This window comes from Amyelois transitella, chromosome 21 (genome assembly GCF_032362555.1).
Source record: "Amyelois transitella isolate CPQ chromosome 21, ilAmyTran1.1, whole genome shotgun sequence".
Classification (NCBI taxonomy): Eukaryota; Metazoa; Arthropoda; class Insecta; order Lepidoptera; family Pyralidae; genus Amyelois; species Amyelois transitella.
The window spans coordinates 4635825-4660343 of NC_083524.1; the positions used below are offsets into that span (position 1 = coordinate 4635825).

At 33.6% G+C, this 24519-nt stretch overlaps 1 protein-coding gene across 2 annotated transcripts in view; it reads left to right on the forward strand.

Moving 5' to 3' along the window:
- LOC106138774 (transcription factor egl-13) overlaps positions 1 to 24519 on the forward strand; it is a 237794-nt gene that overhangs the window by 182514 nt on the left and 30761 nt on the right. For both annotated transcript variants that reach the window (XM_060950361.1, XM_060950362.1), the window contains exon 3: positions 4037 to 4181. In XM_060950361.1, the coding sequence (XP_060806344.1) occupies positions 4037 to 4181 (145 nt within the window). The remainder of the gene's footprint in view (positions 1 to 4036; positions 4182 to 24519) is intronic.

The following is a 24519-nucleotide window of genomic DNA, read 5'->3' on the forward strand; positions in this document are numbered from 1 at the left end:
TTCTTTAAGACCCGTCAAAGCCCTGATCGGGAGGGAGGGAAAATCAAAGAAGTGGAGAAAGAAGGTATTTTTTTACAATTACTTTCGCGGGGTGCGCAAGACAGCGATATTTGCAAGTTTTGTAAAGTCATCTAAGTTGATACAGAATGTTGTTTGGTGTATTTTCGTGTTCTTAATTTGATTTTTAAATTTTTGAAATGAATAGCTTGAAAATACCGTTCCATATTAAAGTTAAAATGTTCCACATTCCACATTATGATTACGTATCTTCTATAATTATATTTTGTTCTGTGGTTAATTTGTGTAGTATAATTTTGATTCGATGTCAATCATTGTCATAAAGAATTTTGATAAATAAGTAATTATTATATGAATTTCTTTTTTTAAATAAATAATTTCGAGTCTTAGGGTTGTCATTATTGAAATGAATACTTACATCAGGAATAAGTCGTTTGTAGAGATCTAAACTTGTTAAAAAAGATAACGCTCCTTTGTCACATCCTGTTTAGTGTTCCGTCTCCCCTCTATTCATTTTAATAACATCCCTGTTTCAGACATAACCCTAAATTTAAAAAGATCAAGTGTCGTCTACTTATTTTAAAATCCTTAAATGTTCCAAACACGAGTGTTTGGAATAAAAGTGAACTGCACTTTCAATATATAAAACATTTTAATTTTTCTTTTACTTTTGTTATTAGGAAAAGTTTTAGTTTGACCCCTCACATTGAAGATTTTTATAAATCTCGATAGCCGCGCCATACTTACACCTTTAATTTATATAGGTACATTGTTTAGTTTATATAAATAAATAAAGTCGATGATGTAGAGCGAAGAGATAACAAATGAATACAAGTATACAATTACTTTCACATTTATTTTATTTGTTGATATAATGACAACTTGCAACATGAGTTTAAACAGATTAATAAGTAGTTTGTTCCGCCAGATCTCGCTAAAACAATAAGTTCCGCGTTAGGGGAGCAAACTAGGGTGAACTAATAGAGCTGACAGCCCACTCTATTTGGGAATCGATCCGATTATCCCAACTGGCCGCCCTTTTGTTTTGAAGTAAAAATACGCATTAAGCCATCAGAAAGTTACAAAATCATGTCGATTTTCATTTATTTCATTTTATAAAAGGACATTTGTTAGGTCGACTCATAGATACTACTCGTAGGGTAAGCCTATCATCTTTTCACTTACAACGATACCTTCATACTTCTTTTGCTGCTTCTTATTATGCAAGCTTGTCGATCGAGGGTTCTCTTGACCTGACCCTTAAATACGTTCGTCTACACTTTCCCCATTTATACTCGCCTTGTCTATTTTTTATCAATCCTTCTACCAGCCGTACAATCCAATAATTACTTTGTAGTATCACTATCATTCATCCACAGAATACAGAAATGACATGTTACATCCAATAATACGCCATAAGTATGCGCATTTAATGTAAATAAGTATAACTACCTAAATGTGTGTCAGGTATGAGGAAAAACAAGATGTTTTGCTTGTATTTCGCTTGTATTGTTTTTAAAGGTCACTTTTTACGACGCCATTTTAAATTAATGAAATTTCCAAACAATATACTTAACAGAACAGTAACTTTAATAAGGCTTTATTAAACTGGCATTTCGTTTGAGAAAGTAGCCCTTCTTTTTGTCAGGACTGGTTGTGTTGCTCTGATTTTAAGGACCACGCCTTAAAATATCGTAGTGACAGATGAGGCACTTCAAAGCATACATACTAAGAAACCATTGACGAAAAATTTCATGAAACTTAAGTAATGAGGAATGATAATGAGCTTTTGCTAATGTTGTGTACGAAAACAAATAACAGAATTCCAGAAATTATTTGAACTTACGAATTTAAGGGTTTTAGAATAAACTTATTTTGCGAAGTCGTTAAAATTTTGTGAATAATCGTTTTAGTAAATGTTCATACCATTTTAATTCTTCCGTTTCGAGTCAATAATCTTCGTTATACTTATAAATTCATTTCGACTTTTCAAAATTCGAATAGTTTTAAATACTTTTAAATTAAAACAATGAAAATAACTGTCCTTTTCTGTTATGCGGTGAAAATTCTAAGAAAAGTAACATAAATATCCGTGCTATTTTTATTTTGAGGACCACTCACGATGATCAAATTGCGGTAATTTCACGTTATGATTGATCAACGGTCACTGTGGCTGTTCCACTTGGTTTTTTTTTGTTTTCTTGATTGACAATAAATTTTAGGAGCAGAATATGATAAAGTAATAATGATTTGCATAATTTCCTGGTCGTCGTGTTGCGATTTAATGCACGTGCAAACTGATATTAAAAGTATTTTTATGTAAATCGAGCCTTATTTATAAGCCTGTATTTTCTGAAGCACCTGCTAACTCGGTTATTATAAAGTCTAAGGGCAAATCTTTTCATTTTAGTTTTCTTTTGTTTTGTAACGAAGAAAAACATACGGTATTACAGCTCTTTCTCTGCCCGAGTCGATTGTAAAATTAATGAAGAGAAAGACTTATGAACTTGATATTCTTCTTTTAGGCAATGGGCTAGTAACTTGGTACTATGTCATTTAACCATACAGTCTTATACGAGTGAATGAATGAATATAATCATTGTCGGAATGCATTTATATAACGTAAGGCTACTCGAATCTTGTGACTATTGGCTCTGCCTATCACCTTAAGGGATTAACACGTGATTATTATGTGTGTACTGATTATTAAGCTTTCCAAAGTCATCCTACTTCAACATCCTAATCTTTATTGCTGTTGGTTCTGTCTACCCCGTAAACGTGATATAGCCAATATTTATTATCCCATAGTCGAGGCTTGGCAAAATATTACGTCATGTCATCTTGAAAGTCGCTCGCCGCAGCATTAATAATTCAGTTCCGTCCCTGGTGCATTTGTTTGTGGTGCAACCCCTACCATGGGAGGACTTGGTTTTACTTTCACTATATTTGCAATCGAGAAGGCTAAGATACTATTCGAATTATAGTTTTGTTTTATATATGTCAGCCATGTTATCCTTGTAACTTCATAATGACAATAGTGTAATGGTTTTAAAAATATTAGTAACTAGATGCTCCCCAGGGCTTTACTTCACAGGGACATTTCTCTACCCGTGTTACACGGGTGTACACGGGCCGTGTACCAAGTTGCATCAAAATCCGTCCAGATTTTGTGTGAAAGAGTCACACATCCTTACAAACTTTCTCATATATATAATATCTATAAGATTTTTTAAATTAAAGAACTGATGCGTTTTGACATCATAATTTTATGCGTAAATCTTTGCTGAAATGTTTAATTTGCTGCAGCTCCTATTATTGATTTTGTAAAAAAATTAAAATGACTAGAAGTATGTTTGGTGGTCTGTCAATCACGTCAACGCCACTGAATCGATATCCATGAAATTTTGCATACCTGTAGTGTGGAGTACAGAGAAGGGCATACAGTATGTAATAAGCCGGAGAACCAAAGCTATAAAATTTCTAACTGGAATTTTCTTATTGTAATCGAGTTCCAATGGTACAGCCGCTTCACTACACGAAGTTCCGTCGCGTCTCGTACTATCTTTGTTGATGTGACGCTCAGAAGCTTGCTTGTTATGAATTATTCAACCTGCTTGTAATTTTCTAGTACTTATATATATATAATACTGTTAAAGTTGTAATGGTTGATACTTCTTAACAATACAGTTTGCCGAGTGACATTGTTCATCAAAATCATAAATTTAGTTTATGTTTTCATTATAAAGCAATAATAGTAATAATCAACTAGCTTTGCTCCTGTCAGAATTAACAAAGGTAAAAGAACTTCATGCTTTTTCTTGTTAAACGTTACGAACTCGTGAAAGTTTGATATACTTGGTCCTTTTATATGTTAAATTTCAACAAAACGATCGATCTCGTATTTATTTGTTACACAAATTCCTGATGACAACTTCAAACTTAATAATTTTCAATTTAGTACAATTATAAAATACAATTCTGATGAAATTAGTTTTTAAACCTTAATATTTGTTCACAGTGAGCGAAGAGGAGTGCTAGATGCGGCTGCTCTGCAGGCGTTAGCCGGAGAAAGTGTGCTGGAGAAGGAACGACAGCTGTCAGAGATGATCCTTCAACTGCAAATGGTGAGGGAACAGCTGCTGTCTCAGCAAGAGCAGGCTAAGGTAAGACCTGTTATTTACATAATATAATTTTAAACAAAGCTAGGCTAATAAGTAAGATGCTATGATGGCCATAGCTTCAGGAGATGAGAAATCATTGAAGAAACAGTAGTTATCCTATAGCTGCAAATAGTGAAAGAACAGCTGCTATGAGTATCTCAGAAGAAGCAGGCTAAGGTAAGATCAACCATTTATATACTGTAATAGAATTTTAAAATAAAGCTAGCAAATAACGAGTGAGTACTAATCTAAGTTACTCAGCAAGTGATAATTCCGTTGATGTTATAATACCTAAGATCAAGCCAAAGTAAGATCCGTGTTAAATTCGACAGAACGACGACGTAACATTGCTGTCTGTATAGATTTCGCAAGAATAAGATACTTCATGAATTCTGCGGTGCACGCTTGCCAAGACATTTTTGAGTGGTGACAGGTAAAACATTCGCAAACTCATATACCTAGACACAAATCGAATTATAATATAGAGGTAGAATAAAAATAAATTCTTCTAATGGCATATGAAAATATGTATACTTAGACTCGAAACATTTAATTTACATAGGTAATTAACCTTATTCGGAAACGTTAATGTTTATTTCAATAGAGACGTGTCATGGTGCTTATTTAAACATAATAGCTTATGAAAACATCTTAAACAACAAGGAAATCACTTAATTCAAATATCTGGACCATTATTCCGAACACCGCATATTTTGCAAGTCGACAGTCAATCCTAGTGGCTATTCGGAGAGACAATAAACAAGAATGGGCAATTGCGAAATCTCCAAAAGGGGAACAAAACGCCATTGCTCAGTCCGTGTCCTTTTGAGGCCGTGACGCCGCATGCAAAGCAGGGGACTTCACAGTGATTGGCTTGTTTCGTTGTTGCTCAAATTGGATTCGGAGAGCCAAGTGTGCCAATTGATTTTATAAGAACTTGCTAGTCGAATTGTGAATAAGAAATTGTTGATAATGCCGGTGCGAATGACGTTTGAACTTAAACAATTGGTAAATTGGATGTGCAGACTTATTTATTTATTGTGACTTTATAGCAACAGAAAGAAGTACTAAATACCTAATACCTATGAGGCCTATATTCTTTGCCAGACATGACAGACCAGACATTCTTTTTAAAGATAGGTGATCCACAACTTTTTTAAGCAGTTAAATCAGAATTGTTTTCATCCTTAAAGCTATAATAAAGTTCACTGACAGACAAAAGCTTCTCATCAAATCTCTGAATTGTTTTATTCTATGAAAAATACTTCAACTCTCTGCATTCAAATACAAGTGGCCCCAAACAAAAAGGTCAGATTTAAATTGTATTGTGACTCTCTCGAGCCTAGACTCCCTTGTAAATGAGGTCCCAGTACCCTTCCTGGAAATTAGGTTTGTTCCGAATCCCTGTTTTAAGGGTTGTTGTCCGTTTTTAAATTCAATTCCGCTCGGAAGGCTTTGTTTTTATCTTGACGACATTGTATGGTCTAGCCACGATTTACAGAGTTTGAAGTAAAAGGACTAATAAAGCTTCATTAATCACGCTATCAAATTTTTTAATGAATTTGAATTTTTGATTAGTTTCATTCATTCGTTCTTGACACGAAGTTAATAAAATTTAGAAATAAAACTACAAATTACAAGCGATTTAATTTGACATTATTTTCGAATACCAAAAGGTGAAACTTTTAATATCTTATCAGGAAGAGTAGGCAAAGAGTAAATCATTCCACTTGCCACGATCCCTGATCCACCCTCCCTTTCCGCAGCGTTCCATTTGATTCACACAGATAATACCTAACGGAAGTTTATTAATCTGTAGGTACTCTGTCATTACCAATCATAGTTTCTCCAAAACAAGTAATGCAGTACAAAAGTGCGATCTTTTCATACGCAGTTTTTAAAACGCGTACCATCGCGGCGCCACCAGCGGCTCAACAAAGACACTCTCATACTAATGAATCAGCGATAAAAACTCGAACAACACTCGATCACATACCCTCGGATAGGGCTGGCAGTAAATCGTTATCTAATAAATACTTGTAAGTATTAATTATTGCCTAAGACTTTGATCGCATGGGAAATTAATTACTTGATAATTGAAGTATTTAGTACTTAAATAGATAACAAAAGTCGTTTTAGAGTTTCTTTATTGCAAAGTACCAAGACTTTCCCTTTCGACATACAGAGGTATACTTTTAAACACTTATTAAAAAGGCAGAAGGCTTATGGCTATATAGACATTATGGACCTGAATATTCCATATTTTTTATAAATATTCCGCCAACATGATCACGTTTACGGTAAAAACCTGCGTTAGTGAATCTTTTTAACGAATAATTGAGTTTTGAAACTAATTGCATTAGATATTACCAAATTGCAAATAATGTCGGTTATAATTAGTAATAAGATAACAACCCTACAATTGTTGACGGTACAGATTGAAGAGGCCGTCTATAGATGCACTGCAAATGGGAGCGGCTAATGGCGGCCCGCGTTCGCATTCGAGTTTTTCAAATACAGAACGTCCCTTTGTTGACTCCGTTCCGGATCCATTCCGAATAGGCGTTCGATACTGGCTGGTTTGTTTTTCTTTTTTAACGGTTTCTCATTTTCTTTTTACAGCCAGACTGTTTTGTTCCGCGTTCTACGCGTTCGTATTTTGAATTGTGCTGACCATAGGTATGCAGAGATATTAATTTACATTGTTTTTAATTAATTGCTATCATATTTTATGTGTGAGTGTACAGTGAGTAGGTACGTACTTACCCGAGTATCTTAAATTTATTAAACATTACTAAGTTGAACATCTAACATTAATCTTAGCTTTACCTACTTGCAAAGGTCGTTTGACTTTGAAAACCCTAAAATTCGGGTAAAATAGAATTCATTACTAAGAATAATTCTAATTACAATGTCAGATGACAAATAAATAAATTAAAAAGTCCTTATTAATACAAAATCTCTAATATTTAATTAATAAGATGACCATAATTCCTATTATTGGTAAAAACAAGGTACATAGCATTCTATAAAAAAGGAAAAAATACTTTATGTACTTGTATATTTAACCTGCCTGATGAATCAATTTACATAAAATTAAGTCTCATGAAGACTCAAAAATCAAAGCAATTAAATTACCCCACGGAGAGGCCATTCACTCATAAACATCCAAACATAAATATTCAATCTCGACGAGGACAACGTATTGTAACCCCTCGCAGACAGACAAACGGAAATATGAAAATGAAACGACGGTACGGAAAAACGCATCATTCGTCCGCACCCGTCGACAGTTGGATAAAAAATGAACACAAACGCGCGCTTAATTCGCAAAGAGCCCGTTTGATGTCGCTAATTGACAATCAGTTGGGGACGCGTCTCATTGGCCGCCGAGTTCTGTTTTTAAAAAATTAAAAACAAATAAATTATGCGGATATCTTCGTTACGGCCCGTTTCTGGCAAAGTAAGATATGTGTATTTGTTAGCTATTTTTATCTTTTTTAAAGTTTACTTTTTTAGTTAGTAAAAGTTTTACTTAAAACTCTTCCAGGTAGGTACTTAAGTAATTTATTTTCCTGGCAAATACAAAAAAATATCCAAAATATTTTTATAGTACCTACCGTTATTAAGTATGTAGGTAAGTAGGTACTAACATTACTATTTTTAAAAAGAATATCTTTTATAATAATTATTATATAAACTAAAATCATTAAAAACATCGCATATTCAAAAGAAAAACTGTATGACATGACGCGTTACAAACTTAAAAGGGTGTCATTTGAAACTTTTTAAAATCGCATGTCAACAAGAAGTGACGTTAAAAAACGCTCGTTTAAAAATTAAAAAAATGTATATAAATATTTTCTGAACACAGGCAAGGTGTCAGACCAATTAGTATGAATAGGAGCGGTGGACATGTGTTCATAAAGGTGAAACCGTGTTAAAATATTAAAAAGTTACGCTAGATTACGGCAATGGGCGTTTCAGAAGCGACGTTCTTTTTTTTTAATTTATTGATAAAAAGTTTTTTTTTCTATTTACACCTATGCAAATAATCGCTTGCCTGTATGATTTTGAAGTATACTTTGCTTGTTAATTTCATTTTAATAAGTAAAACGATCACGCACCATGTTTGGTGTTATAAAAAAATAATTTTAAAATAGATAGGTTCCTTGAGCATTGCTTGAGTTTTCGTTCTCCTATGCTTACCCGCATTGTATGCTAATAATCATAGGTAGGTGGTCATGTCAGGATCATGTCTACGCATTTACGACTACAAATTAACATGAAAATGATATGAAAATCCAATGCATACCGCCTATCACATTTCTAAAGCAAATTCAATGTATAACGGGCCGTATTTATAGTCACATAACGCATCTATTGTTTTCCCAATGATAACGGCCGTATAAAATTATTGGCTACAAAACCTCACAGGAATTTCAACCATATTTCAGCGACTTCAGTATAAACGCAAGCGAAAATGCTTCAAATGAATTTACTAGGGCAGTTCAAATTGAAGTGGTGGGGATAACAATTGTCTATTGTAACGCCTATCTCTTTTGCGCATCGACCGGCGGCTCCTTTGTTAGACGGAGATAGGGGTATATAGCTGCTCTATTCTGGCACAATGAGCAGTGGAAATAGGCACGCCTTTGTGCTCGAGATTTTCTTCCATTCGTCCGTTTGTTTTCATTCTTGTAATTCTATTTACTGCGCATGTCTGACATTTTGATTACAGGATTTTATTATTACCTACCTAATTGTTTTCAGACGAATCTAATGTTTTCCGTAAATTATGTTTTAATTGAAGTCACTTCTAAATGAACAAACGAAATGTATTCCTTATTAAAAATATGCAAAATTTATTTTTAATTACGAATAATATTGATCTTATAAAAAGTCGTAATCGTTTAAGGAGACATATAAGATATTCAATTAAAGCCGGCATTGCCCAAAGAAGTAATTATAAGCGTCTTGGTTACATTTTCATATTACGTTTTTCCCGACCGGTTTCCCGAGCGATTGCGACTCCGCCGACGAATTTTGCAATACATTCTTCCATTTATGAATTTCCGTATTAATAGGGTTGGGAGTAATTATCGATAATTGTTACACTAGACCAGTTTGCCGTAAGTATTAAATGTATATTTATTCCATCATCAACATCAGCTAGATGTTTGATGGTTTTTGAGTCTTTTCAATAGTATCAGCTCTGTCTATCTGTTAAGTGATAAAGGATGTCATATAAGTATTAATGCAATCAAACGATTACTTATTAGCTAAAAACTTGATCTTTTGTCAATATTAAAAGCACAAGAAATAAAGTTTTCCTAAAAATTTTACATGGGTTCTTGTAAAAACAAAGTTCGATGTCGAATTGAAGATCTATAGTTTCTCTTTATCAGACTGTTATCTATATTTTAACGTCGAAACGAAATTGATAGTGAACATCTTCATTTGGCACTACTTTATAGATAGACACCTGGCCGCTCAGAAAATAATTTAAATGTATCGCTTACCAAACCCATTAAAATTCTAGTTATAACTAGTCATGGTTTTAATTTAACATGTTAGCTGTTTTAATAGTTAAATTGTGGGCAAATGATGTATGGTCCAGTGTATTGGAACAAATAATGGCTGGACGCCAATCACCGTTGCATGTTGACTGATAGTGCTGTCAGTGGTCTAATCGAGAAGTCGGTAACTCGATTTCTAGTGTGGGGTGTTCAATTCTGTGCGTAATTTGAAAAGTCGATAATAGGTTTACCCTTATCCCTCTAATATTTTGAACTTCGAACATTTTTTGATACATGAATTCGTAAATTTTTAAAATAGAATTCCAATTTTAAATTATGTATTTTTTTTTTTGTTACCGTCCAGCTTCTTTCTACACTAGGCAATGCCTTATTTGTAATGAATATTAATCGAAACTAGTTAACTTTATTCGATATGATCGTTAAATATCTTGTATACTTCGTTACTTACTAAATGTAATCGACCAAACTAAATAGATTGAATGATTATAAATATTCGCATAAATCAAAATACGCATTAATAAGAAATTGACTATGATGTCAATTATTCTATATATTTATGTAAGAAGTACTCGTATGCCTAGCTATTTTATGGAACATAAGAATATTTTTTTATATTAAGTATAAAAATACTTACATCCACATAATATGTTAATCTTGAAAAAATAAAACAAGACTCAACCCGCGTCGATTAAAGCACCACGATAAGGGTTCCCATAACAATATTTAATATTGTTTTACAACCTTCATTCCACATACTAATGACAGTCCACTATTATTTACATCTAGAGAGCTATCTTTGTAACTGTTCGATGTAATACAAGGCAGAATAATCTTCTTCCATTTGCCCAAGCACGATTTCACCTTTGTCGCTGCGGTAGCGACATTCCGTTAATGGTTGCATTAATCTATGACTTGCAATCAACTACAGTTTATACTATGCACTTAACTTTTATACCTGCCAGTATTAACACACTGTTTATTTCTTGTCTCTGGTTCCGTTATGCATATTCGATAATTAAAAGTTTAATGATTTGAAATTAGAATGGGATGATTCAAAGAGCGTATAAGATTTCACAATCTGTCGTTATCTTTGCGTGTATCTAGTTGCATCCTCCGCCAAAATTTCTGTTCCAAAGAGATGTGTTATGTATATTCAACGCAATTACCTATATAGTGCACGGCACGTTGCTGTGAGATTGGTGACTTACATTAAGGAGGACCTATTGGTTACTTAATAGATCTTATTTATTAAGAGAGAATTAAAAAAATTAAGACACATTTAATACTTTATTCCTTTTATTTAATTCTACATACCTTTTGACCTTTAACTCACCAATACCGACGAAAATATTTTTACAAGTGCTGTAGTAATAAGAAAATTGCTTAAAAAGATATGAAGTTGTATATTCAGCGGTCTTCAGTGACCACATTCCCACAAAAAGTTATTACATACAGGCCGGCTAAAGAAGCCTTTGAGAAAATCATACCCCCACTCTTCACCTCATTGTGGGAAGTGGGAGGGGGCGCTTCATAATTAAAGAGTACGCTTTAGTTATGTAGTAGGTCTATTATATCTAATTAGAGGAAAATGAACACATTTAGTTTATTATTTAGGTCAAGAAATTAGCGTTCTCAACCCCGTAGGCACGCGCGTCGCCGTTTTTGTCAAGCGATAAACTATCGCTGTTCCGTGTCACGTCATAATAGATAGCGAAATAGCGATAGTTATTCGAACGATAAAAACAGCGTCGCGCGTGCTATGCTTATAGGGCAGACATTTTAAATCAATAGAATTTCAAAGGGTTTTTGACACGACTGTATCTTTTGATAATTCCACCCTTATCTTATAGGTAAGAGAGCTACGTTTATGAAAGTGATTTGTAAAGCATTTTGAAACAAATAATCTTTTTATGTTTATAAGAAAATATACAATCTTATTAGGTTTACTTATTTAGGTATATAAAATGGTTGATCAAAAACATTAGACTGTATTGATTTTGTATATTTGTATATAGGTATATAAACAAATTATAACGGATCAAAAAATCTTCATCTATTATTTTATCAAAAGATCATTGAAAATACATTTACTGAGGCCGTAAAGTAAAACACACAGACCCTTTCACGTCAAAGCCGCAACAAAACCCAACTGAAAAGTAAATTAACCTTTCTGCTACGAAACTCATTTACCGATACAAAACCGGAAACCAATAGAGTTGGCCGAATCGGAAAATATCGAATGAAAAGACGTCTGAAACCGGTAAGGAATCAAGACTGAAACGCGTTCTTTGTCAGTGCCATTGAGGCGGAGGTACACAAATGCTTTTCTTGGATGCTTTCACGGGTTTCTATGGAGGTAATAAAGGTTCCCACGGACACAATGGGCCGGGAAGGCAAGGAGAGTGATGAAAAGTTGGAATGTGGGCCGCGCTCCCGGCTTGCTTTAGGGACGGGACTTTGTCGATGGAGAAATTATAAGACTGTTTAATTCGTGCCTGGAAAAGAATTATTTTTTTCTCTTTATACAAGCTAGAACTCTTATCCAAATCTGGAAAAAAATTCGAAGTATTTAATATGATCCGTTCGTTAGCTTGCATACTTATAATATTTAGTAACGTTACAAGACATATCAGTATGATACAACTGGAATGGTAGGTACTATAGTCTAATGTAATGGTAACATAATCTAATATGCGGCCGTCAACTGAAACTGTTTCACTAAATTATTTACTATGTAGCGAAATTATTTTTATACAATAGCCATATTTTAGTAATGGGTAGTCTAATAATTATAAACTATTTAAAGGCCCAACCTTCACAGCTAGTTATACTGACAGAAGTATAACAAGCTATGACTAATATTCTTATTCATCGACATCGATATCAACGTACCCAACACACGTCCCTTCCCTTTCTAATTATTTTTGCGGGCTTTCTTCGCTACAGTCGACGCTGAATGAGGAACAGAATACCTCGGGTTTTAAGGAATTACCACCTTTGTCCGATGGCGAGCGAGAGAGAGAACCGCTTAGTTTTCCTTTTCTCGCAACTTGCGGTTAATTTATTTAATAAGTTGTTGCTGAATAGCGCCCCGAGTGGAGGGATGAATCGGATTTTCCATTTTCTTTTATTTTCCGCATACAAAAGTGTTTATTTTATTTTATTTTTTTGTAAGTGGATTTTTCTTTAGATTTCCGTTTTATGAACGATCCTTTTCTTTTACGGTAATAATTAACAGCTTAAATTTTTGTTTATTATTTTGAACTCATTAGTTTAAACAAGGAAGAATTCTGATTAAATTTTTGCTGTATAAACTTATATCAAGATATATTTAGATAGCTAGTTTTAAAATAACATAATAGGATAATAACAATACAACCGCACCTCGTGTAAGTTATGGGAGACCAGAAGGCTGGCAGCGTGTTTAGTCTTGCGATTCAGCGAGGAATGCTGCCAGTGTAGTGAGCACGTCATCTCCATGTGACGCATTGGCATTACTGCAGTGGATATCATTAACTAAATGTATAACAGTTAATAAAATTTACTTTCAAATTATAAGTATTAATATTTAACTAGATCTGTAGATTTAGGTTAAAAACATAGATTTCAACAAATGCAGCTATACCCCTTGCAAAACGCGAAAAAGCAGTATGTATTTAGAGGTAGGTATAGCTGAATTTTACTTATACGAAAATTATGCGAACTCACATTTTGGCTCTCAAAAGTATTGTTCCCAATTATTATTGTTGCTACCACTTATTCGATGCGTGATACACGACTCGAAACTGTTGTGCTTTCCCGCAATTATTCTTTTTTAAATTAACAGTTACAAAATAAATTACACTTGAAACATTGCGAAATTTTGAGAAGTGATTGTTTAAAATAAACGATTGTGAAGGAAGTACGTATTTTTGTTATTTTCTTGGCTGATTCTTACTATTTTTGAATTTGGCTTGCCAGAAAGCTAAATCCACGATTTTTTCTATTGAAGTTGGTATAAAAATTATGATATATTTTTTTAAATTTGCTGATATACTGCTTTAGTTATGGAACAACTTCTTTCTATGAACATTAAAAACAGTTCAGTTTTTATTTTTAACAAAACCTACCAAAACAGAACAATATGGCAGCATGCGTTCGAAATTTGAATTCATCAAAATAATGTGTGGAACGTGATCTCGTGCGAAGATGTAGGATGAACGTTTATCTCGCAATGGATTTCAACGTTTGACACGAGGTGCGCGGGAGTTCGACCTTATTCTTTTTTAAAAGTAAAAAATATATTTTTATTAATTGCCAGCCATTGTTGGTGGTCGGTCGGCACGTTTGGATGTCAGTGGTTTTTTTGCTTTTTCTTTTCATAATATTATCGAATTAGACAGGTAATCAATTGAAAAATTAATTTAATTTAAAGCAAACATAGAATCTTATAATTTTCATAAATAACGTACCATATATATCCATAGCCTTTTTTACAAAATGATAGCTACCTACTTATAAAAAATTCATATCAATAAAAGATTAACACAGGTAAGTAACTAAACTAAAAAGTAACAACGGTTTATTCGTTGTAAGATACTAGTTTAGGAAACTCTAATAAATAAAATTAGCTTAACATGTAACTACGAGTAATACCTATATTGCCATACACACATAGCGTCAAGAGTTCTTATATACATTAGTCGATTTGTTAAAATTATCTGATTTAAATTCTTAAAAATATTGCCAGATCATAATAAAAGGATCTGTTGGCGACTTTGTAAATGGTGGATTTATAAAACAAACGATATATTTCCTAAATTGTTCGTAAAAGTCAGGAGGACCATTAAGAGTAAGTGCGCAATATATTCAGGCGTTCCGATCCCAATGATGAACGTTAAGTGTGAAGTAATGACGGCAAATGTTCTACATTTAAACGAGAATTGAAATGCAGAACATGATTTTTTTTAGTTCTTCGTTGTTCTAGCTGCCGTGTTAGTTGGGTCGCATTCTTCTAATTTGGTGGATCGGCGGAAAAATTTGAATTCAGAACATTATTTTTCCTACCATAGCTGGTTGTCGAGTTTCAAGTGTCCGCAATCGTTTATCACCTGGGCCGCATTATTTTAATTTGGCAAATGATCGCGTAAATTCTGGAAATTGATCTTTCAAATAAATTTTTCGATTTTTCTCGGGTTTGACTATCTTAAGCTTCTCCTTATTTGTCGATTCAGTAACGAAATTTAAGTGAGGAACATTTATTTTTTTATATTATTCGTTGTTTGTGTCAGTTCGTTTGTTACTTGGGCCAGATTCTATTAATTTGGCGGGTCGGCGATACATCTGTCAGCAGTGGTCATCAACATTTTCACCACAATCTCTCCACCGATTTATATAATAGGCGTCAGAGGTGACAATCAGTAACTGGCGATTATACAAATGCTATTTTGTATTGAATTTAAGGAACAATATTAATGTTTTCTGGAACGAGTGTTATTGCATCAAAATATTCACTTGTTAACACTGAGCACTCTAATTTTGTGTAACATTTATAGACCTAAAACAGTATTTATTCATCAAAGTTTGTGGCCAACTATGTAACTACGAGTATTACACTTTTCACACAAATTTCACCATCCGCCGCCTGTCGATCGAATGAATAATTCTTGTAAGAACTTCCACATTCACATGTCAACATATTATTCATACATACACTCCCATTATGAAGCCTCTTTACCAGAGGGGTAGACAGAGACATAACTTCCCACTTGCCCCGATTACAGCATATATACGGCCAACTACCTTACAACACTTAAAGCTCAAATATCACTCCTCATTTTCGAAGGTGGTTAAAAATGGCGTCGCCTTAACTTACACAACAACGGTAGCGTCATCTGTCTATCGGCACATCGTTTGCTGCCCAAATACTCGAATAGATTTAATTCCGCCATTCAGACAGATTTACGTTTGGAAACCCGCCATTGTGACTAAACATTTTATTATATTCCGTTTCTCATTTGTTATTCGTAATAATAGTCCGGTATTTTGAGGTTGGACATTGTATTCAAGATGCGTATAATACTTAATTTTATTTTTTGTTTGTTTGTTGTTTTGTTTGTAAACTCTTTATTGCACATAAAAAATATAAATTACCAAACAGTCATTGGATTAAGAACAGGTACAAAGCTTTCTTGATATGTCGAAAGTATTAAGTTTGCGTTATATGTCTGCTTAGTAAGCAAGACTAATTCTTTAGACTTTACACGAATTTTCTTGAAGCAATTGTGGAAGCAAAGTACTGGTGCCAGTAATCAAAAATGTTAAAAAGTTTGTTAAGACACTGAAGTCTCCTATTTCAAATGGATCTGGTTCTAAGATGTTCGTTCATATGTGGGTAATTGTCGTAAAATAACAAATATCTCGAAATTTAACACCTTATCTATATAATTATCCGTAAGTATATTAATTTGATTCCTGTATCCATGATGCATACTAAAAATATAAATCCACAAACGCCAAACATATTTATTCCACGTTATAATGTTACAAATGTATTGAACACAACATTTTCATTGGCAGACCATTAAATGCATTTTATTTGATTTCCCAAATAAAACAAAGCCATGTTGATTCAGTTAAAATGTTTGGAATCCAGAATATCAATTAACGCCGTGTTTTTTTAACGTACCTACACTAGTTTTATGCGCGTGTAGTTATCTATAAATAGATATCTAGGTATAATAAACCTGTTAACTATTTTTTAATTTTGCACGTAAACCAACAAATGTAAGTAAGAAGCAATATTTTTATTATAATTCAATTATTGAAAAAAATTCTTTAACACATACTTTTAATTAGTATAAAAGTGTAGAAACAGTCTGTACATTTCCGTAATTCAGACTTTTTTAAAAACAAATCGCAGTTTCATTGCATTTTTCTTTTTTAATTAAAAACAATTTCTGTTAACACTTAATCATTTTTTTATTCTTCTTTTTGACACTTCAATAACTGTCCGTATTTCTGTGAATATAATCTTATGTCCTTTTTACTTGTTATTTTAACCCATATTTTTACGTTATTACTAATGATCACTGAAGCTGTCATATCTTGTCAGACCTGTCATTTGTGTAACTGAGTTCCGTATATTTAGTTTTGTCTAACAAGAGATCAATGGATTTAACATTTGTAAGGTCAAGTAGGCTTGCAATTTGTTAAATCATATATACCTATATATCACGCTTATATCTGGATGGAGTAGAGAGAGCCAACAGTTTTGAAAAGGTGTAAGGCTTCATGATGAAATTGCGATTCAAATAGAGACAGGTTGCTAGCCCATCGCCTACAAGTAAAATTCCAAGCTTATTATACTTTCCCTTAATTTCTTTTTAAGACAGGCGCCTGGACCTACACGGCATCAACCGACTAAATCTTATCATTTACCTTTTTTTATAACAGACGCTAGGTTTGAAACCAGAAAACCGGAATCGGAAAGATATGAAAGAGATGTAGATGAGAGAGAAAGAGAGAGAAAAAGATCAAAGCAAACTCAATGTTACAATTACCTACAACCAATATTGCTACAATTTACATCCGCCTACGCTTGAAATATCTAGAAACTTCGTTAAACTTACTTTATAATGTAAATTGTGATTTCCATTTGTTGCTCAAATAGTAAGAATTAGATTAAGCCTAAAACTTCATCTGTCCTTAAATTTTCTACTTTATATGGCCTCTAGTTGAATCTAGTTTAAATTCCGGGAGGAGAATTATCTTTTCGAGAGCTGCTCAAAAACCAGCCCCCGTAGAATGGTACGCGCGTCGCCGTTTTTACGGCGCGCAAAACTATCACTGTCCCGTTTCACGTCTTAATGAAAAGCGAAACAGCGATAGTTTCCATCATCCCCATCATCTATAAAGACACTTTCTATTTATCTAGAAGTGATAATATAAAACTAAAAATTGTATCGCGATGTTACCGACTCCCTCTCTCATCTGTGCGTGTTCACTTTGCACCAATTATGACAAGTAATGCTTCGAAGTCTGGACTTCGTCTTTTAATCTGCAACTTCAATATATATGCTTCTTCTTTATATATTTTACTTTCATGTTTTATATGTGAATAAGATTACCTATTTCCTGTCGGTATCGATCGGCTGCCGATATCCGGCGCAAGCGCGACAGAAAGGTCAGTAGTCTAGTGCCGCTGTAAACATGCGCGCACGCAGGATTACAATGTAAACGTGTAGCGCGAGGTGATTCTTTGATCTCGCCGCCGTTGGTAGGGCTGCGGCAATCCAAAATTTATCTTTATCCAAACTAATCAGCCTTTTTCGCACTAACGGTATCTTTACAAAATGGGGATTTTCAGTGAATGTTAGAACTTTTATTACAGGTACTTAACGTTACTTACTATGAAGGGAATTGGAAGGAAATTTTATTTATAGCTGTTCTCCAACGATAGCTGATAAGATAAAACTAATATTAGAAAATGAAAAAAACATATTTTTTGTAGACATTTTATTATTAAATAGTTTATATTGAACAGTTTTACGATCACACGACTGTAAGTTCCTCAAAGCCAACCCTAAGGCATAGAGTAGCGCATAGAACAGAGTTTACATTGGCATCATTCAAATGTATGAAGTCGCTATTTACGTTTGACCAGAGCACTCATTACGGATTGTTATTGGAATAATAAAGAGGGAGGGATCCTCGTATCCGTCCAGATCGTAACACGTTTCCCGGTACACCATCATTCCGTTGCGAAACGCCTATCGCTTTATTCTCTGTGCATTTCTGCGAACTGACACTTCTGTTGTTGTTTACTAATCTATGTTTATTCCAATTCGGACTAGAGCTGTGTGAAGTCGACGCGTTGTTTGGATAAAGAAAGTGTATTTAAATTTTATTAGCATCTTAAACGCAAATTATGTTTATTATAAAGTGATTTGTTTAATTGGGTGTTAATGTAAACGTTAGATTTTACGTGTCCCAAAATAGGGTCGGACTAAAAATCGTCAAGATTTAGCTGAGAAAAATAAGCAATAAAGTTTTATTGTGCGAGTCGCAAACATAGTTTTCGATGTCACCTAAATAGGTGTAAACACAAATCTGTCTGCAGGGTGCTGCGTTATTGCGCACGCGTCGTCGCCATTCCGCTTGTCGACAAGCGAACAAGCGATAAACTGTCGAAAGCGAAAGGGCTAACGTTAGCATGTCCCTGGTTGGCCCCTGGTGACTCGTTATAATAAATCAAGATTGGTTTTAAAAAAAAAAGTTATTCGAAGTCTCGTCCTATTTGTGATAGTACGGTAAGCGGAAATGTTGAGGAAATTTTGACGCTATTGGTTAAATCGGAAACCACTTTTGTCACATAAGTTGAAAAAAAAAGGAAATCTTTACTCAGCTTTTTCTTCAAAAAATGGTTAAAAATGATTCTGTGAAAAGCAGCATTGGGCAGCGTCTACAAAGTGCCTTAAATTTTTTAATTGCTACGGCCTTATGATTATTATTCGTCTTTGTGCATTCAGAGGGCAACATACGCGAGGCTTTTCCGAGTAATGCAAGTATACCGTTATGATATGAAACAAGTTATAAGAGATAAGCGATTTTTTATATTCCGCTTTTTCTTACTACTTGTTATCTATAATATTTTGGCAACCTGTTGTCTCATTAGAGTAGAGATTGATTTACTGAAGCTAATGTAGGTATATGTAATATTTTGATTTCATTTAAAATGTATCAAATCGATTTTGTGTCACTAATTTGCTTGATGTACATTTTAAATTATTCTTAAACCTTATTACTTTAAAAAAGCGAAATTATCTAAAAATATTCATATTCTACCTACTACAGGTGTAGTAGTAATAGAGATTTTGTTTTCAGAGAACTAAATTTTGTTATTTCGATCATCCCGTGTAACTTGGACCATAGAGCTAGAATTTAATAGAGTTGCTCCTTAAGCGACACCCTGTATGTGGACCTAACAAGACTCTTTTGAGGCTGTACAATATTATGAATATTATGCTCATTAGTGGGCGTTTATTTACTTTGCGGACACGCTGTTTCATGGAACTATGAACTTTTAGCGCTTGCCACTTTTTATTCAGTTCTTTCTAACTGTACCTTAATTTGATGGAGTCTAGGGTGTTGTATAAATAACTAGAAAAGGAAGAAATAGCAAGTACATCATACTGGTCAAACTGTTTCTTTCATACTTGATAGTCCAATTGTTAATATGATGTTTGTTTAAAAAGGTTTTATTTTTTTTACAGGTAAGCTGGTCCTGATTATAATTGTCAAGTAAGAAAGAAAAATATTATTTTAGTAACTTTGTTGTTCTTATCTCTAATCTAACAATTAACCATTTCACCTAGTTCATAAAATTTCAATTAAAAGAATCCTTATTTAGACAATATCTATGAGCACACCAAAAGTATATAAACATATCAAAACTTGATACCAAACATTTTGATCCCTAACTATAAAACAGTATGTACCTACTTGAAATGGTCCCAGATTAAATCTGTACAAGTGTCCGTTGTCAAAACGTAATTAGCGGTCTTTCCCACAGCCAGAGATCACTTCACTTATCACTTCACTTTTAATAGTCCATTTAATTGCGCCTAAACAACACTGGCCATTAGTATAAACCGCGTTTTGTTAGAAGTTACGACCTGTAAATGTTTGGCTTAGTCACAAAACGTTGAGGATATCTGTGTTTTATAGAGTTGTTCTTCCTATGTTTTTGTATGATCTCTTTCTCCCATCTTGTTCCTATTTGCATTTTCTATCCATTTTGTTTGCTCTTTGGGTCTTAGATAGATAGATAAAAGATATTTTAAAATCTCTTATTATAGAAATAAATTAAACTTTTCTGGTATCAGAGACGGTGTGAAATCAATGAATTTCGAATAAATTAGAGATATCAATTTCACGGTGCTAGTTTCATATGCACATTATCATGTTAATAACAAATATACTAGTGACATACCCGATAATCTACTGAAGTATTTATTTAACAATAAAATTGGTCCTGCTGGTGTGTCATCAAAGCTTAGCAAGCACAAATTGAATTCTCTTCAAATAAAACTAGACCTAAAGTTAAAACCATAGAGCTTATAAAAAAGAGGTTCACATTCCATTTGAAGTGTTCAATAAAATATTCAATTGGTAGTTAATAAAAAAATAAAAAATATAATGGCTAATTCACACCGCGTAGACGATGAGTCCCACGCTTAGACAGTTGACAGTCATGCGTTTATGAACCACTTCAAATAGTGTCATAAATTTGACATCAATTGTAATGAGAAAATGTTAACGAAACAGGCGTAGACTAATAAAAGAATTTGATTTTACATATTTGTTCATCCGGCGGTATTCCATAAAGAAACTTACACATTTGAGAAATCTGTCTAAAGTACTATTGGATTGGTCTTGAAGTATCTACAAAAAGCATGGGTATCTAGAATTTTGGGTGTGTAGAACTTATGAATGAAAATAATACATGATTACAAAATTTCTAGGTACTACAATAACACAACGATTCACATAGTCACGACTTTATCCTTTACGGGGTAGCCAGAGCTTAAAGTCTCGTAATGACTGAAAAGCCACGTGCACGTCGTGCAGCCGTAGGTATTAAACAAAACTCACCAATATTTTTCGAAAATGATTAGATTGACACGCACAAAGCAGCAAGCAAGTGAATTTACTATACCTAGTAGTACTAAATAAAATATGACGTCTTTTCTTTTTTTTTGACTTCTTGAATACATGTTATGTCAGTAAAATGGAGAAGGACAAAGATAATCTTAATTTACTGTTTTCATCGCTCTTATTAATGTCTTCGACTAAATTAAAGGACAGATGTTATCAGTAGTTAGGAATGTAATTAATTTCTTGCGGCGCCTCCGCATCCTTCCTTCTTTCTTCATTCATTATTTATCTGAAAGAGACAGCACCATCATTTTCTTAATAGGCTGTAACTGTCCTCAAAAATATTTAATCTGTGTGATTCATAATCTTGTTAATTATAGACCATATACACATTCTACACATTTATTCCGTTTAAACGTGTTGACGATTGTTGTACAGAGATTAAATGTCTTTACTTGATTTATTGTGTTTTTAAATATTTAATGAGGTTTAAACTGTGGTGTCGGACATGCCTCTCGTTGTATCAGTAAATCAAACTGATACTTCTAAGCAGTTACTATTTTATGAATTTCTACTCTCACCTTCATGAGTTTTCATATTAACAGTAAGAGTGTAATGTGAATCTTTAAAACCAAGGAATTCGTTATTTTTAAAATGTTGACCATATGCAACTTCTTATTTCAAGAACTAGGAAGTTCTGCAATTTATTTGAACCCGAGACATGAAAATTTTAAGTACTTACTTTTACACCAAAGTAACTTAATTAGAGACCTAACCTGATTCATAACTAAAGATAGAACGTAGCTCTAGTGTTAGATAATAATGGAAATGTCATAATCCACTTAGTTGAAAACCAAAAACAGGAACGTTGAAACAAACGCGTTGGCTGTTTTGCATAATCTATGGTCATTCAAGCCCCGTATTCAGGTCTGGTCTTTTCATCTGTCCGTCAACAATAGTATGACAAAACACATATTTTCCCGTATGCGTTCATACAATGGTTCTTTGTCCATCTGTGCAATGTTATGCGCTTTCCGAGTTTAACATTGCAAGTCACGTAGTTCAAGATTGTTTAGTTTGTAGTAATCTTTGGGTGGACTTAAACATCATGGACGAAAACATCAGTTTGATGTTGATGATGACAAATTTTGATCAAATTGCATTTAGTTGTGATTTACAGAAGAAATACGTACATTTGTTTGTAAATACTTTATTGTACTTACTACATAACATTACAAAATATTAATTAGGATAGGGCAAATTATTTATAAAACTGATGACAAAATTAACCTTGATGATACTTACAATCTTCTTTATTTTATATAATTTATATAATAAAATATATAATAAGGTAATAAATAAGTTATACTTTTGGTATAAGTTAATGATTCAACGTTAAAATTACAAACATTATGAATTCGCCCTTACTCATTTTAAAGGCTTTAATTATGCAAGTCCATTCGTGCCGTGAGAATTTCGCAAATATTTGCAAGCGAGGTTTTGTTCTTTTTAAATACATTTAATGATTCCGCCGACGCGACTCATGACAATACGCCTCGACGGTCGACAAAGAAGTGAGTCGAGCGGGGCATAGACAACGAGCCGGGGTTTTGTCTCGACCATAGACAAAAGGTCTTTCATTGGCGGAACAATGATGGCTTGTCTTTGCCTCATTTATCATAAAGCCAGGTTACTTTCATTCAATAATTACAATGTACTGCAGGATTTATATACACATAAAGGATTTTAACGTTCCTATTGTAGGAATTAATTACCAAACTACTAACTTTATTTATAAAGGAACATGAAATATTTGAATACAACACATAGTCAAAACAAACAAAAATATTATAAATTTCTACCTATATCATATTACAGAGAATAAACTACATAAATGTGATATACTTACTTATAGAGGAAGCTGCAACGATGTGGCGATACAACATTAAAAAAATAAAAATGGAATGTCATTTGAAAATAGTAGCATTACTTTGACGTCCATTTTAATGAGACCTTTTGGTGGTTCTGTTTACGGAATCCTCTAATTCTTATTACACTGGATAATCAGAAGTTATATCTCTTACAAAATTACGAGCTAGCATTTAGTTTGAGGACATTAGTAAGATAATAATTCCAAGAATCACGTTACTTGTGTTATTAGGTGAGAAAAAAGACAAAACTCAACTCAACTAATTAAGTAGGTAGTAGATGCTCTCACCGGTATAAAATACATTTTCTTTATTACACCTTGCTCTCCTACTTTCAGAAATGTGTCTTCAAGTGTAGCGTGTCATTATAATAATGGGTTATTTGATCTGTGATTTTTATCTTTGAAACCAAGGAATTCAGATCTGTCCTTCTAATTACTAGACAATATCAGGTTTAGTTTATGTGTGACCGTGTTTTGTTATCTGTGGTTTATCTACGTGTTTATTTGGAAATCTTTACAAACCTTAACTACTGAACGGATTACATGCGCAGGATATTTATGTTTCTCGGGAAAATCCAGTAGAAAGCTCTAGTAATCTTTATAAGGTCCTATATTAGGCTTGGTTATTAGGTGCAGCAAAGAAAATAGTAAAATTATTTGATTTATTAAAATCGTCATCTTTATAACCCACATTAAAAATTGAAAGCGAATTAAAATTCGAAAAAGGAACACCATCCACAATTGAAAAACAAAAGGGCGCACCGCATACGCTCTGTTGACTCCACGGGCGGCAGCGGAAGAGGCAAAGGCAAAGGAACGTTGTTTTTGCAGCCAGTCGGAAGCGCTCGATGCGGTTTCCAGCGCTGCAGAGGGCCGCTGTATTGCCGTTGTTCCAAAAGTGCACTTGCGCGCTAATTGTTTGCGGAAAGGGTTCCTCGAGTATTGTTCCGATGAGTTTTTATGGTCGGCAGATAAAATGTTTCCCATTTTTATTCTTGTCTGTGATCTATAATAAGGGGAGGGGTGCGTTTACGAAACTACGTTTTAGTTTCCACCTGACGTTGAGAGTAATGAGTCTGTGGTCCAATCCAACTGACACTACGGTCTGCTATTCGTCTGGCATATTTTTATTGATATCTAATACACACGATCTTATCTTGAGTTTTCTATTGAATTTCCTTGATATAATCAAAATGACAGCTTTTCATGCCAAAAGGTGAGAGAAGAATGTCTT